This window comes from Oncorhynchus masou, chromosome 19, assembly GCF_036934945.1.
Source record: "Oncorhynchus masou masou isolate Uvic2021 chromosome 19, UVic_Omas_1.1, whole genome shotgun sequence".
NCBI lineage: Eukaryota > Metazoa > Chordata > Actinopteri > Salmoniformes > Salmonidae > Oncorhynchus > Oncorhynchus masou.
The window spans coordinates 6,215,936-6,234,782 of NC_088230.1; the positions used below are offsets into that span (position 1 = coordinate 6,215,936).

The window sequence follows — 18,847 nt, forward strand, 5'->3', positions numbered from 1 at the left end:
ACAAAACGACACTACATGTTATAACGGAGACCCTTTGGATGACAAATCAGAGGAAGATTTTCAAAAGTAAGTGACTATTTAACTTCTTGCGTCGAGCAATCCCGGATCCGGGATCCTATTGATAGCCTCAAGCTCATTAGCATAACGTAACGTTAACTATTTATGAAAATCGCAAATGAAATGAAATAAATATGCTATCTCTCAAGCTTAGCCTTTTCTTAACAACACTGTCATCTCAGATTTTCAAAATATGCTTTTCAACCATAGCAAAACAAGCATTTGTGTAAGAGTATTGATAGCTAGCGTAGCATTTAGCGTAGCATTTAGCGGGCAACATTTTCACAAAAACCAGAAAAGCATTCAAATAAAATCATTTACCTTTGAAGAACTTCGGATGTTTTCAATGAGGAGACTCTCAGTTAGATAGCAAATGTTCAGTTTTTCCTGAAAGATTATTTCCCTATTTCAAATGGCCAATTAGCACCATTACGTTTTATCTATAATTTCACATTATTACTTCCAATTTGGACCAATTCACATTTCCAATTTCCCACCCTGTCATAGCCTACCCTAACGGGCCTCAACCAATAGTCAATATAGGCTAAAGATCCCAAGCAGGGCTACAGCAACTTCCAGAGAGTCAGACTCTTGGGCTTTATGGGGGCCACTCTGTTTGAGTGTCCTTGGCAGAACGGTGTCGCTGTAACCAAGAGATCACATATCGTTCTGGATTCCACTGCACCAGAGCAGGTCGGTGAAGTTTTATGAACATCAAGGCAGACAGGTGATATTTTTTTCCAACATTATGAAGTTGTCAAGCCTCGAATGGGCCTCTGCAGTTCACACATGTAGCCTACATGTAGCCTACAGACAGAGAAGAAACCACCATTTACCTACTTTTAGGCTGCTGTAGCCTACGTATTTATTTGGTTTGTCAACCTATTGTTTTTAATGGAACTTTAGTGGTAATTAAACATAATTTATTTAGAATTGATCGGAATACATTTTCAGTGTATTCTCAAACAATTTAGGAAGCGCTGCCTCCTCACGCTTCTCCAGCACTTCAAGCCTGATTACTTGTGAAGCTAAGGCAGCTGGACTGCGCTATTTCATCAGAAAAAATATGAAGATATTTTTGTGAGAGGATTATTTGTCGCACCCCCCTCTACTACTTCCAGCAGCTATGTCTAAAAGTGGGAGCCTCAGACAGTTTCATGAAGTTTGAGCCTAAAAATCAGGACAGTCTCGTCAAGGTCAAGTCCCAGAGCCCATACATGTCCTTCATTGGTCCACTCTGAGGCACAGTTATCGACAAATCAATAATTTCCCAGTAGATGGCAGCAAACACTCACAAATCAGTTCAATTCATTTGAACCCAACAGGACACTAAGTGCATTGAGATGTAGCTGGGGACTATCCATTGTAGTGGGGATACTGCGGAGTGGGGACTTTCGAGTAGCTGGCAAACACTTGCTCTATGCGTAGCGCACATGTTGGTAGATGGGACAGATGGGGAAAAGGAGAGGATGAGCGTGCTACACAGTCAGGATTTTCATTAGAATAAAGCAGAATAGCTAGTGTTTTTCTGATTTACTGAACCGTTTACCTTCGTATTTGTTCTTCTTGCTTGCTCCCCAAAATGAGCACCCGTGGACCTAGCATCGTGTTTGAGTGGCTGAAGACCCTCCAGCTCTCAGTATGTGGAGTCCTTCGTGGATAACGGCTATGATGATCTGGAAGTTTGCAAACAAATTGGGGACCCCGACCTGGATGCTATCGGTGTCTGCATACCGCACCACCGGAGAAGGATCAACAACGCGGTGCAAAGGCTGAAAGATGAGGATGAGGAAGCCGCCGGGCTTTACTTCACACTTGAGCCAATGCCCACCACCCCCCAACAGCCACCTGTTGGGTACGAGTCCAAACTCTGGGGTCAAAGTCTTGGACAGAACCGGACAGTGACTGGGTCGGGAGGAATGGGGGTACATATCTGTGCGCGCAAAGGAACCTGATGCTTGGCAACCGAAGGGAGTTGGTGATTTACTCCAAAATGAAGCTGAAGATCATGATTAGGGATAAAGTCATCAGAGATGGCATCAACATCGCTAGACCACCATACTCAAACAAGGTATATAAGTCACACAAATGTTTTTGGTGTGCTTTGTCCAGTGTTGACCTCATATTGTCTTACAGAAACCCTGTATTGATCTCACATAGGTGCCTGCTGCCTCCCAGTGTGTTCTCAGGTGATAGAGTGGTCAGTGGCCAGTCTGTCTTTTGAAGGTCACTTTGGTGGGGTTACCATCATGAGAAAGATATTAGTGCCTAGCTTCCAATACTCTGCACATCCTTATAATTTAAAAATGAGTTTGTATTATCTATCTGCCATGAGGGCAGGTGGCCTCAGGTAAAAGTGGCAATAATAATCTAAACTTTTGAATACCCCCAAAACACAAACTTTGGATCAGCACCTCACCTCACACTTGTCAGGCCCAGCGCTAATGTAATGAGTGACTGACTGGTCACATATCAGATTTCTTTAATGATAACCATGAGAGAATAGAACTGTCCCAGGGTCAGTGAGTTCAGTTCACCCTGCAGCCTGGCCTCAGAGCCATACAAAGCATACGATACATATGTCGATACGCCTCCAAGACCTATGATTCACTACATGACCAAAAGTATGTGGACACCTTCAGGTCGAAAATCTTCCAAAATCAAGGGCATTAATATATTAATAGTTGGTCCCCCTTTTTCTGCTATAAGAGCCTCCACTGTTCTGGGAATGCTTTCTACTAGATGTTGGAACATTGCTGGGGGGACTTGCTTCCATTCAGCCACAAGAGCAGTAGAGAGTAGGCCTGGATCGCAGTCGGCGTTCCAATTCATCCAAAGGTGTTGGACGGGGTTGAGATCAGGGCTTTGTGCAGGCCAGTGAAGTTCTTCCACATCTATCTCGACAAACCATTTCTGTATGGACTTCGCTTTGTGCACAGGGTCATTGTCATGCTGAAACAGGAAAGGACTGTCCCAAACTGTTGCCACAAAGTTGGAAGCACAGAATTGTCTAGAATGTCATTGTATGTTATAGCGTTGAGATTTCCCTTCACTTGAACTTAGGGGCCTAGCACGAACCATGGAAAACAGCGACCAACCATTATTCCTCCTCCACCAAACTTTACAGTTGGCGCTATGCATTCGGGAAGGTAGCTTTCTCCTGGCATCCGCCAAACCAAGATTCATCCATCAGACTGTCAGATGGTGAAGCATCACTTCAGAGAACGCATTTACACTGCTCCAGTGTCTAATGGCGGTGAGTTTTACACCACTCCAGCTGATGCTTGGCATAGCTTGCGAGCTGACAAGGTATAAAGCTGTCGTTCTGACCCTGAACAAGGCAGTTAACCCACTGTTCCTAGGATGTCATTGAAAATAAGAATTTGTTCTTAACTGACTTGCCTAGGAAAATAGAAATTAGTTTCCATGGCTGAGCAGCCGCACACAAACCTAAAATCCCTTGTGCATCTTAGTCTTGTGTGCAGATGTTTGTCTTTGGACTTTGCATGTCTGTGTGCTCGATCTTATACACGTCGGGTGAAGCTGAAGTAGTCAAATCCACTAATTTGAGGGTGTCCACATACTTTTGTGTGTGTGTGTGTGTGTGTGTGTGTGTGTGTGTGTGTGTGTGTGTGTGTGTGTGTGTGTGTGTGTGTGTGTGTGTGTGTGTGTGTGTGTGTGTGTGTGTGTGTGTGTGTGTGTGTGTGTGTGTGTGTGTGTGTGTGTGTGTGTGTGTAAGACAGAAACAAACTTAGCGACGTTGGTTGGCGAGGATGGGTAGGAAGGAGTATACCAAAACTGTCTAACAAGCCAAAGGTTGCATGTTCGAGCCGTGTCGTGGACAACTGTAGCATTTTAGCTAACCCCTCCCCAAACCTTAACCTGAATCTCCTAACGTTTTACATTTATTCTCCTAACCTTTGTCCTTTTATTTCTCCTAACCTTTTACTTAATTGATTCTAACCTTTGTCATTAGTGCTGCTAACCACCAACATACACTGTAAAGCCCAATGTGCTGTCATTACTCAAAACCTTTGAGGAAACCCATTGCACTTAATATATCTGAGTACAGTTACTTAAAGTGATTTTGTAGTCATAGCTCATACCATCATTGTGACCCTTTAGGTGGTCCAGATTTGAGTTGTATCAGCATGAACAATTTGAGTAAAGCCCCCACTAAGCCACGGCTATGATATTCTTTCCCAGTGTGCTCCTTTTAGAGTGAATTGTAGAGTTACCATCCATGACTGTATTTGTTAGTGACAGAGACATGGTTGTCAAATTCATTCATTTTCAGTCCTGTGACCTTTCACAGTCCTAGGTAAATGTCGTTTTAACTAAACTCTTTGACTATTTATCTCATAAGGCCTTATTTTGAGACCTTTCCCTAACACTGTGGAATGAAACTCATGGTTTACAGGCCCCCCAAAATGTATATATATCCCGGCTGAAGGATTTACGTCAATGAAGGATTTACATCAATCTTCCTACTGGGATTTCTGGAAAACCTGGAAATTTATCAGAATTTTGCAACCCTACCTGCAAGTCACATTATGCTTGCAAAGTGATGTGTAATTCCTATTGGAATCCAGACAGAGTTAGGATATCCAACAGTTAAGGTTTTAGTCACCCGTAACTTGCATTCATAATAACTGGCAGAGTTAGGATCAGTGTGAGGAGACTACCTATGCCATTTAAATTAGAACAACCATTTCAGTAATGGGTACAAAAAAATCTAACTAAAGTGATTGGATTAGAAATATGTATGTGATTTATCTTTGTGGCATAATCAATGTACATGCAAAAACACAGATATTAAAAACAATTTTTTTAAAGCTACCTGCAGTAGAGAAAAACATAAAAAGCAAAACTTAGCAAAACTTTAAAAAATACTTCTGATTTAGATTTGAGTCAGTGCCACAAACATTTTAAAATTAATAATTATTTTTTTATTGACTTTGAGTTCAACTAGAAGTATTTTATTAAAATATGCCTTGGGGTTTACAGTGTCAATTCTCCTTGTAATTCTCATTTGCTGTTACAACAAAAAAAGTTTTCACTCCCCTTTGCATTTTTCCTATTTTGTTGCCTTACAACCTGGAATTAAAATAGATTTTTTTGTGGGTTTGAATCATTTAGACAACATGCCTACCACTTTGAAGATGCAAAACATTTTTTCTTGTGAAACAAACAAGAAATAAGCCAAAAAAACTGAACTTGAGCGTGCATAACTATTCACCCCCCCCAAAGGCAATTCTTTGTAGAGCCACCTTTTGCAGCAATTACAGTCTCTTGGGGGTATGTCTCTATAAGCTTGGCACATCTAGTCACTGGGATTTTTGCCCATTCCAGGCAACACTGCTCCTGCTCCTTCAAGTTAGATGGGTTCTGCTGGTGTACAGCAATCGTTAAGTTGTAACACAGATTCTCAATTGGATTGAGGTCTGGGCTTTGACTAAGCCATTCCAAGATATTTAAATGTTTCCCCTTAAACCACTCAAGTGTTTCTTTAGCAGTATGCTTAGGGTCGTTGTCCTGCTGGAAGGTGAACCACAGTCCCAGTCTCAAATCTCTGGAAGGCTGAAACAGGTTTCCCTCAAGAATTTCCCTTTATTTAGCACCTTCCATCATTCCTTCAATTCTGACCAGTTTCCCAGTCTCTGCCGATGAAAAACATCCATACAGCATGATGCTGCCACCACCATGCTTCACTGTGGAGATGGTATTCTCGGGGTGATGAGAGGTGTTGAGTTTGCGCCAGACATAGTGTTTTCCTTGATGGTCAACATGCTCCATTTTAGTCTCATCTGATCAGAGTACCTACTTCCATATGTTTGGGGAGTCTCCCACATGCCTTTTGGTGAACACCAAACATGTTTGCTTACTTTTTCTTTAAGCAATGGCTTTTTAATGCCCAGCTCTGTGGAGTTTAAAGTGGAACTCCATGCCTTTTTGTTGGTCTCTTTGTTGCCTCCTGATTAATGCCCTCCATGCCTGGTTGATGAGTTTTGGTGGGCGTCCCTCTCTTGGCAGGTTTGTTGTGATGCCATATTCTTTCCTTTTTTAATAATGGATTTAATGGTGCTCCATGGGATGTTCAAAGTTTCAGATTTTTTTTATAACCCAACCCTGATCTGTACTTCACAACTTTTTCCCTGACCTGATTGGAGAGCTCATTGGTCTTCTGGGCCTTTCAGAACAGAACATATACTGAGATCATGTGACAGATCATGAAACACTTAGATTGCACACAGGTGGACTTTATTTAACTGATTATGTGACCTCTGAGGGTAATTGGTTGCACCAGATCTTATTTAAGGGCTTCATAGCAAAGGGGGTGAATACATATGCACGCACCACATTTCCGTTTTTTTTTTTTTTTGCTTAATTTTTTTAAAACAATACATTAGTTTTCATTTTACTTCACCAATTTGGACAATTTTGTGTGTGTCCATTACATGAAATCAAATTAGTGCAGGTTGTAATGCAACAAAATAGGAAAAACACCAAAGGGGGTGAAAACTTTGGCAAGGCACTGTAAGTTACGTCACCCAGTTTGTATGCTATTGTACGACCGGGTACAACGTATGATAAGTCCTCTAACTCGTATGATATTGTACAACCGCTACTCCATTCATAATGTAACCTAATGTAAACTCATTTTTCATACTAAATGGAGGGAATAAATATACATACCACATCCTACATATTGCCCTAAGAACAGGTTATACCCTGGGGAGGTCTGAGTTAGAATTTCTGTGTTGTCGGCTGCTGTGATTCGACAATCAGTCTCTAATTTCCTGTAGACGGTGGCGATTTACAACATGATAATTATTCATTCACACTGACCTCACCTATCTAGTGTCCTCAACTCTCAAGGCCCAGGGTTAGGTCTGAGAACTAGCATTAGAGTGTAGCATCATGCATCAGTGAGGCCTCTCTGTTCATGGTGTTCCAGTGTTTCCCCTATATTATTTTTTAGGCGGGTGCAGAGTTCCTGAACCAACATTGAAGGTTGCGGACACAAAATTCCATTTGAATGTGTCTAAGTAATTAAAGGAAAAGCATTTGGGGATATCCCCCTACTGTATCTATTAGAGATTGAATTAATATTTTTCTCTGTGGAATCGGCAAAGCCGTTGTTCTATGATCAATTTAACTAAAAGCCAATACTGCTTTCCTTACAGACTCATAAATCACAAATTCTCTTGGTGAAGAAAAACAACATATTTTTAATGGAGGGTTTGGGGTATGTACGTTTGGCAGGAACCCAAATAAAGCTACAGTTTAGAGTGGAGAGAGGAACATCTTCCCGTTCTGTCTCTGTCTGTGTACGAGTGTGTATACTTATGCATTTGTGCATGTCTGTATTTGCACCACAATGTGAGTCTATGGACTATAGCCTACACATTACATGTGCCAGTGAGGTGTGGTAGGCTACAGGGTATCTAGTGCTGCTAATACTTTATTTACCAAAACAAAATTAACTGCCAAATGTAGGACTGATTAGATTAATTGTTGCATGCAAGCATTTTTTAAATCAAGCATAAGAATATGTGTGGTGTGTGCTATGATGTTGTTGGGTGAGGAAGAGGGTGAGTGTGAGGAGGAGGATAGGGGTATTGCTTTGTTCAATTTGCCTGACTGTTGCCATGAAGCCATGTTCATTGAGAAGAGCTGACTGTTGATGTTGCATTCTCTCCTGACCTACTGGCCTGAGCATGGCCTTATTTCTATTATAGCATATTAGATGAATCTCATTCATATTTCATTCACCCGGTTCAATGTAACAGTAATAGGTTTAGGCTACTACATGGTACTCAAATTTTCCCTATACCCTTCATGAGGTTGCTACAACTTAGCCTATGAATGAAAGTTTACAACATAGATGCACGCAGGTTCGAGAGACAAATTTGAGGTTGGTGACACTCTTGCCTGCATCTAACTGATATAGGGTATAATAATTAGTATAGTTATTAGTCCAACAGTTGCAAACAAGAGTTTCTGTTGGACAAATTCAGGTATGTTTATCCGTGTTTTGTTTCGTTTGCTTACGTTAAAAAAAATGTTTTTCAACAGAATCGGCGGAATGAATACACCCCTGATCACGCCTAAACTCAGTTCACTCTCATAACAGCCACGTTGTATTCCTTCTCTTCCCTTGTGGACTTCAATGTACAACACATCAGCTGTATGTGACCTGGCAAAAAAAACCTTCCAAGCCAAACCTCTACAAACAGCCGACATTGTTGTCCCCATAGTAGAACTAACACGTTAGTAAAGCATGCAGTAATGTTAGTGTACAGTAAGTAAGCAGTTACACCGGCGGGCCTGGTGACATTCTTGACTTGGAAGAGTTCCGGTGTTGTGTTGGAAAGTCATAGCCAGATAGCTAACACAGCAGCACTCTGCTTGAGTGGGGTGTTTCAGTAAGCTAAACTAGCTAGCTGCATTTACCAGCTAAGTAAATGAAAGTGAAAAAATATATGACAATCTCTCTCTATTTCTCTCTTGCTTCTTCATTTTGGAAGAAATGTGTTTGTTCAAAACTGTTCAACTATTGTCTTTCTGAGTCAACTACTCACCACATTGCATACACTGCAGTGCTAGCTAGCTGTAACGTATGCTTGAGTACTAGATTCATTCTCTGATCCTTTGACTGGGTGGACAACATGTTAGTTCATGCTGCAAGAGCTCTGAAAGGCTGGAGGACATCCTCCGGAAGTTGTCATAATTACTGTGTAAGTCTATGGAAGAGGGTGAGAACCATGTGCCTCCTAGGTTTTGTATTTGTATTGTATTGTACCCAGAGGAGGACAAAAGCTATCTGTCCTCCAGCTACACCATGGTGCTACCCTACAGAGTGCTGTTGAGGCTACTGTAGACCTTCTTTGCAAAATAGTGTGTTTTAATCAGTTATTTGGTGATATATTTAGTATAGTTTTATCTAAACAGGATAACTTTTTAAATGTTTTACAATTTAAATTGTTGTGCCCCGCTCAGTAGATGACGTCAGTGTGAGTGGTTGCCAAGATGACCCGGAGCATGAACGACCCCACCATGTCCGCACAGCAGGGAATCCGTGTGTCATGAGGAGCGAGGGAAAATATAAAAGAAAAAGGGAGGAGGAGAAAAGGAAAAGAGAGAGATCAGTCTTATCCAGACTTATGACAGGTTATTATTTAGTGGCATTTAAAGCATCACTCAATGGCAGGAGACAAATAACTGTTTTTCGACCAGACACGGTGTGTTTTGTCTTCCTGTACTGTGTGAGGTTATTAGGTCCTTGCTGTACTATGCGAGGTTAAAAGTTCCCCCGTCATGTTTAAAGGATTATTCTTTCATCTCTCTACTATAGTTACTGAATTGCAACTCACTGGGGTGGCTGTTAGCCGAGTAGTTAGAGCATTGGGCCGGTAACAGAAAGGTTGCTGGATCAAATCCCTGAGCTGACAAGGTAATGTGTTGTTCTGCCCCTGAACAACGCAGTTGGATGACATTGTCTCCTCAACTCTCTTTTCATTTGTTCTATTTATGTGTGATTAAAGCTGCTCTTTGCAGAAATCGATCTGTCATCTCTAGGTTGATAAGTCTAATAGTTTGCCTAATTGAATAAGCTAGTGTACAAAACTGAAAGTAAAAGATGCAAAAATGAAACTTAAGAACGTGAAGCACAGAGAAAGCACACATAGAACATATCTACCGCTTCTTAGACTTACTTTCAATGAGAATAACAGATCTATAACAAATATTTCTATGTGAATGTGGTCAGGTTGTCCAAAAAGTTACATATTTAAGCTTTAAATCTGGTCAGAATTTCCACCTATATGCACTACTTTTGACCTTGGCTCATAGGACTCTGGTTAAAAGTATTGCACTATGTAGGGAATAGCAGGGTGCCCTTTCAGATGTCGCCTCACTGTAGCCAACTGTTCCCTAGATAAAGGTGAATGGCCAGTCCAGTTTCCCTCATTAGAATGCTCTACAAAATACCCTTTTACCCATATGACTTGAATCAGGTCTCAGACGACTACAACAAATGTGAAATATGAAATCTAGGTGAAATGCTGACAGTTCACACCTCTAGTAGTAAACTAGGGCTGACAGTGACGATGAGCAGCTAAGAAGTGTGACTGTTGTAGTGAAGTCATAGGGTGACCTCATGTTGGTTGTTGTCTCTTGGCAGATTCTATAAGTAGAGGAAAGTCTGACGTTCTCCTGCTCTGGCCTGGAAGGAGATGAGTCAGAAATAAGGATGCACATGGATGATGCTTGATTGCTGGCTCTGCCACAATGGTGACGTCATCGTTTAGAATGTTTGCTCTGATAAAATCATCTTGTAAGACAAAGGATTCTCCCTCCGTAGCAAGAACACTAATACTGTGAATTTCACAGGTCGACAGTATAACCTGTAATCCACAGTACATCTTGTACAGGCTAGATTCTAGAGCTGGAGTCCAATTAGAAACCATGCTGTTCTGAGCTAGTGAAAAGACAGAAGTACAAGTTTTGGTCAAGGTTATTTGAAATACATCCACTGAGTGTACAAAACATTAAGAACAACTGCTTTTTCCGTGATATCCACTGACCAGGTGAATCCAGGTGAAAGCTATGATCCTTTATTGATGTCACTTTTTTTTAAATAGTTAAAAAAAATATTTTATTTATTTATTGAACATTCGGAACATACAATATACTTGCAGTGAAGCCGCTGAGCAACTACATCATACCAGTCATCCAACAGATTCCCGTTCAGAGCGACACACAGAAGCATCCAGGATCAATGCCCTGCTCAAGGGCATGTTGACCAATCTACCACCAGGCCAAAAAACGTCAACCCGAACCCTCCAAGACCCCCCCACAGTTCCCCAATAGCAGACCCTCAACCATTCAAGACCCCTCCCACAGTCCCCCCCCCAGGAAGAAAAAATTAAAATAAAAAATACAATGAATTCCATTCTCCACCCCCAAGAACCCCACCAATGCACCAACAACCAAGAGAATGAACTAAAGAGAAAAAAGAAAAAGACAGAAGAAAACAGCAAACAACAATGCAAAAAAACCACTAAAAAACGATCAATTTAAAACAAAGGACATCAAGGACAACTAAAATCATAACAGTAATGCCAACTGTATGTGTTTGTGTGCGCATGTCTGGCACTATTACATGTATGTGTGTGTTCTTGTATGTGTTTATTTGAATGATAGTGTGTGTATATGTATGTGTACAAACACCTGCACAGCATAAGCCTCAGGCAAACCGGCATTAGTTGTAAAAACACTGCTACTTAGTGTCATTCAAATGTACTTTTTATTATGTTTTATTTAGCCTTTAAAAAAAACGTTTATCTTTGACCATTGACCATTTTATCTCCCGCACAGCAACTCCACTCCCACTCGTCTCCAATTCCACATCCCAACCCTCAGCTTCCCTCAGCCCATCCCTCTATCTCTTCTGGCCACCCACTCCGGGTTTCTACGCAACACATATCTTTCAACTATGCTGTGCTGTTTAACGTACAATTTCAATCTATCCAATCGAATAGAATCCACAGATTGCGAGTTGAAGATAAATACTTTTATTAAGAGTATCAGTAATTGACTGACTCTCCAGAACTCCTAACAGTTCTATTTCTAGGGTCAATTTTAGATCAATGCTTTGCATTTTCAGCCATTCCTGAACCTGAGACCAGAAACAGGCTACCTGAGGGCAATACCAAAATAAATAAATCTATTGATTCTGTATCCTCATAACAAAATCTGCAGAGCTTCGATGATTTTATGCCCCAAACATTCAACATTTTGTTGGTAGCAAGAAGTCTATGTAATAATTTTAGCTGAAAAGCACAAAGTTTTGAATCTTGCATCGTTTTATATATCAACTTATACACCCTGTACATCAAAAATCTCTTCAACTATTTTGCCATCTGTATGGCACAGTTGTAAACATCCTGGTCCTCAAATGAAACTGGTATACTTTACTATTTATGCTATTTTTATTCTTCCGCCAGTTTTGATCCTTTATATTGGGCAGACAGACCAGTTCCCTACCTCCTCCCGCTGCCACCCGCCTCCTCCATTTTTGGGGCAATCAATTGGTTTTATTCTTGGATTGAGCAGACCTTCCTGTACAATTCTGATAACTCCATGAAGGACATAACTCTACCATTCCAATTTACAATATAATTTTCAAACATCTTTCCCATAAATACAGGTATTTTATCAAACAGCACATTTGAGTTCAGCCATTCTATCTCTTCAGGGGGATGAAATTGATGGTTGATAAAACGTCACTTGATAAATTCACATCAATCAGTGTTGTTGAAGTGGAGGTTAAAGAAGGATTTTTAAGCTTTGAGACAATTGAGATATGGGTTGTGTATGTTGGCCATTCAGAGAGTGAATGGTCATGAAAAAAGATTTAAGGGTATGGTAATAGGTGCCAGTCGCACTGGTTTGTGTCAAGAACTGCAACGTTGCTGGGGATTTCACTTTGAACAGTTTCCTGTGTGTATCAAGAATAGACCAGCATCCCTGTGGAACGCATGACACCTTGTGGTGTCCATGCCGCGCCCAATTGAGGCTGTTCTAACGGCAGGGAAGGGAATGGGAATGTCAGATATTTTGTATTTATACAACAACAATTTATTTTACTGTTGTTCTTCTATTAGCACACTTAAATGACCTGGATTGCAGTTGGGATATAATTTATTAACATGTCGACAAGTTAATAGGTTATTTACTGTATCGCAAAAGTGATGTTGAATTGTGTTTGGTTGTCAACGCAGCCAAATATCAATAACTGAAGGAGATGGGTTTTTTGTGCCACTGATATGTCTGGATTGAATTCCAACTTGTCTACAAATTTAAAAAATACATTTTGGATTCACGTCTCCATCTCAACCAATAATAAAAGTTAAAGAATAAATCAAATCAAACATTATTTAAAGTGAACTTAAAGTTTGATTTGATTTAGTCCAATTGTTTAAGTCAGTGGCACAGATGGAACTATCCAAGCAGAAGATCCATCTCCTTACAATGTTGATATTTGGTTGTGTTGACAAACACAATTCAATATCCAGTTTGGCTACCAATTCATATTTTATATATTGTATTCACATCTGCATCGCAACCAAAAATCTAAAAGAATAGAGAACAGGACGACATCTAAAAGAATAGGACTAAGAATAGGACTACATCTAATCTAATCCAACTTTAATGCATTTAAATAAGGTTAGAATTGATTCAGACCTACTCTTTAACTTACATTTCTGGTTGAGATGGAGACGTGAATCCAACATATTAATGATTAACTTAAATTTGAAATCAACCAAAGCTTGGAACCCCTAGGCCTTGAAACCCCTAGGCCTTGAAACCCCTAGGCCTTGAAACCCCTAGGCCTTGAAACCCTTGGCCTATTTTTAAATAGCCTAGTTTTAGTTGGTTGGACCATTGGTTGAATTGAAACGAAAGCTGTTGATGACTTTGCAAAGTATCGTTGATCACATTTCATTTGCTCTGTAAAACTTACCCTTTGGAATGACTTCGATAGCAACAGCGAAAATATTTAGTCATTAAAATATCTATCTGTTAGCATTCTCTCTATCGCACAAAGGTAGTATTCATTGACAATTTCAAAGCTAAGCAAAAGCTTGGTTTGGTTAAAACCCTGGATGGGCGAGAGCTGTACGTGTTTTCAAATAACATCTGCTTGTTTTTTATCACCATCCTTCCTAAACTTGGTGTGGAGTTGAGTCAGATGTGGGCATACTGCATCATTAATGCAGTGGTGGAAAAAGTAGTCAATTGTCATAGTTGAGTAAAAGTAAAGATACCTTAATAGAAAATGACTTAAGAAAAAGTTAATGTCACCCAGTAAAATCCTACTCGAGTAGCAGTTTTAAAGTATTTGCTTTTAAATATGCTTAAGTATCAAAAGTAAAAGTATATGTAATTTAAAAAAAATCCTTGTATTAAGCAAACCAGATGCACCATTTGGGGGCGCAATTTCATTTTTGGATGAAAAACGTTCCCGTTTTAAACAAGATATTTTGTCACACAAAGATGCTCGACTATGCATATAATTGCTACCGTTCGAAAGAAAACACTCTGACGTGTCCAGAAATACAAAGATCTTCTCTGTGCGTGCCCTAAAACGTGAGCTTCAGGCAAAACCAAGATGAGATGGCATCCAGGAAATGACAAGGATTTTTGAGGCTCTGTTTTCCATTGTCTCCTTATATGGCTGTGAACGCAAGAGGAATTAGTCAGCCCTTTCTGTCGTTTCCCCAAGGTGTCTGCAGCATTGTGACGTATTTGTGGGCAGATCATTGGAAGATTGACCATAACAGACCACATTTACCACGTGTCCGCCCGGTGTCCTGCGCCGAAATTGGTGCGCAAAAGTCACCTGCCAGTATTTTTCCATGGGACACAGAGAGGAAAGCAAGCTTCCACGAACTGCATATCAATGAAGAGATATGTGAAAAAACACCTTGAGGATTGATTCCAAACAACGTTTGCCATGTTTCGGTCGATATTATGTAGTTAATCCGGAAAAAGTTTCACGTTGTAGGTGACTGCATTTTCGGTTCGTTTCGGTAGCCAGACGCAATGTAGAAAACGGAACGATTTCTCCTACACACAGACGCTTTCAGGAAACACTGCGCATTTGGTATGTGACTGAGACTCTCCTCATTGAAAACATCAGAAGCTCTTCAAAGGTAAATGATTTTATTTATTTGGTTATCTGGTTTTTGTGAAAATGTTGCGTGCTACATGCTACACAAAATGCTATGCTAGCTTTGCATACTCTTACACAAATTAGTCAATTTCTATGGTTCAAAAGCATATTTTGAAAATCTGAGATGACAGTGTTGTTAAGAAAAGGCTAAGCTTGAGAGCAAACGCATTATTTTAATTTTATTTGCGATTTTCAGAAATCGTTAACGTTGCGTTATGCTAATGAGCCTGAGGCTTTAGTCACGATCCCGGATCCGGGATGGGGAGTTTCAAGAGGTTAAAACCCTGGATGGGCGAGAGCTGTACGTGTTTTCAAATAACATCTGCTTGTTTTTTATCACCATCCTTCCTAACCTTGGTGTGGAGTTGAGTCAGATGTGGGCATACTGCATCATTAATGCAGTGGTGGAAAAAGTAGTCAATTGTCATAGTTGAGTAAAAGTAAAGATACCTTAATAGAAAATGACTTAAGAAAAAGTTAATGTCACCCAGTAAAATCCTACTCGAGTAACAGTTTTAAAGTATTTGCTTTTAAATATGCCTAAGTATCAAAAGTAAAAGTATATGTAATTTAAAAAAAATCCTTATATTAAGCAAACCAGATGCACCATTTTATTTGTTTTTATTTATTTATGCATAGCCAGGGGCACGCTCCAACCCTCAGACATCATTTAAAAAACAAAGTATGTGTTTATTGAGTCCGCTTTAGGGATGACCAGGGATGTTCTCCTGATTAGTGTGAGAATGACATTTTTCTGTGTTGCTAAGCATTCAAAATGTACGTAGTAATGTTGGCTGTCAGGGAGAATGTATGGAGTAAAAAGTACATTATAAAAAGTACACTATAGGAATGTTGCAAAATTAAAGTTGTCAAAAATATGAATTGTAAAGTAAACTAAAACATTTGTTTTACTTACAGTACCTTGCAAAAATATTCATCCTCTTGGCGTTTTTCCTATTTTGTTGCATTGCAACATGTAATTTAAATTGATTGTAGAATGTTACAATGTAGAATGTTTACACCTTGTAGTAGGAGTGTTTTAATGATGTCACAATGTAGAACCCTAAACGTGTGTCCCCTGTTCTAATGGACATACACAAAATAGTCCAAATTGGTGAAGTGAAATCAGAAAAATAACTTGTTTAAAAAAATAATTAAAAGAATTAACAAACAGAAAAGTGGTGCGTGCATATATATTCACCCCCTTTGCTATGAAGGCCCTAAATAAGATCTGGTGCAACCATTTACCTTCAGAAGTCACATAATTAGTTAAATAAAGTCCACCTGTGTGCAATCTGTGTCACATGATCTCAGTATATTTACACCTGTTCTGAAAGGCCCCAGAGTCTGCAACACCACTATGCAAGGAGCACCATCCAAGCAAGCGGCACCATGAAGACCAAGGAGCTCTCCAAACAGGTCAGGGACAACGTTGTGGAGAAGGACAGATCAGGGTTGGGTTATAAAAAAATATCCAAAACTTTGAACGTCCCACAGAGCACCATTAAATCCATTTTTAAAACAATGGAAAGAATATGGCACCACAACAAACCTGCCAAGAGAGGGCCGCCCACCAAAACTCACGAACCAGGCAAGGAGGGCATTAATCAGAGAGGCAACAAAGAGACCAAAGATAACCCTGAAGGAGCTGCAAATCTCCACAGCGGAGATTGGAGTGTCTGTCCATAGGACCACTTTAACCTCTTGAAACTCTGGGGGCGCTATATCATTTTTGGATAAAAAGACGTGCCCGTTTTATGCGCAATATTTTGTCACAAAAAGATGCTCGACTATGCATATAATTGATAGCTCTGGAAAGAAAACACTCTGACGTGTCCAGAACTGCAAAGATATTCTCTGTGCGTGCCCTAGAACGTGAGCTACAGGCAAAACCAAGATGAGACGGCATCCAGGAAATGAGCAGGATTTTTGAGGCCCCGTTTTCCATTATCTCCTTATATGGCTGTGAATGCGAGAGGAACGAGCCTGCCCTTTCTGTCGTTTCCCCAAGGTGTCTGCAGCATTGTGACGTATTTGTAGGCATATAATTGGAAGATTGACCATAAGAGACCACATTTACCAGGTGTCCGCCCGGTGTCCTGCACCGAAATTGGTGCGCAAAACTCAGCTGCAAGTATTTTTCCATGGAATTTAGAGAAGAAAGCAGGCTTCCACGAACGATATATCAATGAAGAGATATGTGAAAAAACACCTTGAGGATTGATTCCAAACAACGTTTGCCATGTTTCGGTCGATATTATGTAGTTAATTAGCATACTAGCTTAGCATACTCTTACACAAATTAGTGAATTGCTATGGTTCAAAAGCATATTTTGAAAATCTGAGATGACAGTGTTGTTAAGAAAAGGCTAAGCTTGAGAGTAGGCACATTATTTTCATTTTATTTGCGATTTTCAGAAATCGTTAACGTTGCGTTATGCTAATGAGCCTGATGCTTTAGTCACGATCCCGGATCCGGGATGGGGAATTTCAAGAGGTTTTAAGCCATATACTCCACGGAGCTGAGCTTTACGGAAAGGTGGCCAGAAAAATGCCATTGCTTACAGAAAAAAATCATGCTGTGGAGATGTTTTTCATCGGCAGTGACTGGGAAACTGGTCAGAATTGAAGCAATGATGGCTGGCGCTAAATACAGGGAAATTCTTGAGGGAAACCGGTTTCAGTCTTCCAAAGATTTGAGACTGGGACTGAGGTACACTTTCCAGCAGCACAGTGACCCTAAGCATACTGCTAATAGTTATGCACGCTCAAGTTTTCTGTTTTTTGTCTTATTTCTTGTTTGTTTCACAATAAAATATATTTTGCATCTTCAAAGTGGTAGGCATGTTGTGTAAATGAAATTATATTTTAATTCCAGGTTGTAAGGCAACAAAATAGGAAAAATGACAAGGGGGTGAATACTTTTGCAAGCAACTGTAATTACTTTACATCACTGAATTAATGGCAAATGAGAAGGTTTCTTGCATTCATCCAAGTAGACCTGGGAAGCTCCTTTGTCTGTCTGCTACTGTGGCTCAAAGAGAAAAGCCACTTTCCCCATTTGTGGAATGATTTGATTTCTCCTTTCTGTGAATCTCCTGAACATCTTGCTTTTCAAAATGCTGTTTAAAAGGAGCCCCTTTCTTCACCAGAATTGTCTGTGTTTGATTACAGTATGCATGGAATGTCGTGTTTTAGCTTAAAAGCGAGAACTTTAATGGGCATTTTTTTAAGGCCACCGTGTAATGTACTGGCGCACATGAGCCACTTCCACTGCACGGAACAGTTCTACTGCACTGCACTATATTATTATATTAGCCCATAATGCCACTCAGGGAACTTTTAACGTTTTGCTCCCCTCATTCTAGCTGCCGTACAGTGCATCATGAATGTAGCACTGCATGTATTTATTGTGTAGATGTGAATGAATCTTAAATCCTGCATATAAGAGCACGTTGATCCACCAGAGCTCTTGCATCCTGTTGTGCCTGCCTGGTCTCTTTTTGTGTCTTTGCTCCCATTTGGAAAGATAAACAGGGATTTTATAACTGAAGAAAACACACACACACACCCACACACACACACCTCTGTGCATGAACCACCATGTTACTAAAGGAAAAGGAGGGCTGAGCATGCCCCCATTCAAATCGACAGGGCTGTAGTGGAGCTCCCATATGAGAAGATAAACAGGGACTATTTGCATTAAACCCCCCCCCCTTTTTTATATACTGTACTACAACCCTGTGCTTCAAGTCTGTCTGCTTTGATGTACAGCATATTTGATCACGCAAACAGATCATTTCTAACATTTGTTCCCATTTAATAATTAAAGGTGCAGTACATATTTACAGAACATTAACAAGACATGCTGTTTCTTTGCTATATAGCCTAATGCTACTGTGTAGGCTGAGTTTTATTACATTCGTTGCCATAATTATTCTTTTCCAAAACACAGGAAATAGTCATATAACACCCTATCTCCCTGATATTTGAGTCCACAAAGAGCATTGCCAATGTTGTTTACTGTTGGCATATAGAATCTTAAAG

At 40.1% G+C, this 18,847-nt stretch overlaps 1 protein-coding gene and 1 pseudogene across 1 annotated transcript in view; both read left to right on the forward strand.

Moving 5' to 3' along the window:
- LOC135505510 (syntaxin-binding protein 5-like) overlaps nucleotides 1-1,298 on the forward strand; it is a 135,115-nt gene extending 133,817 nt beyond the window's left edge. Inside the window, exon 13 of the mRNA XM_064924585.1 lies at nucleotides 1,179-1,298. Coding sequence (XP_064780657.1) covers nucleotides 1,179-1,298 — 120 coding nt within the window. The remainder of the gene's footprint in view (nucleotides 1-1,178) is intronic.
- A 341-nt stretch (nucleotides 1,299-1,639) lies between these two features.
- LOC135505511 (sterile alpha motif domain-containing protein 5-like) lies at nucleotides 1,640-2,250 on the forward strand (annotated as a pseudogene).
- The last annotated feature ends 16,597 nt before the right edge of the window (nucleotides 2,251-18,847 follow it).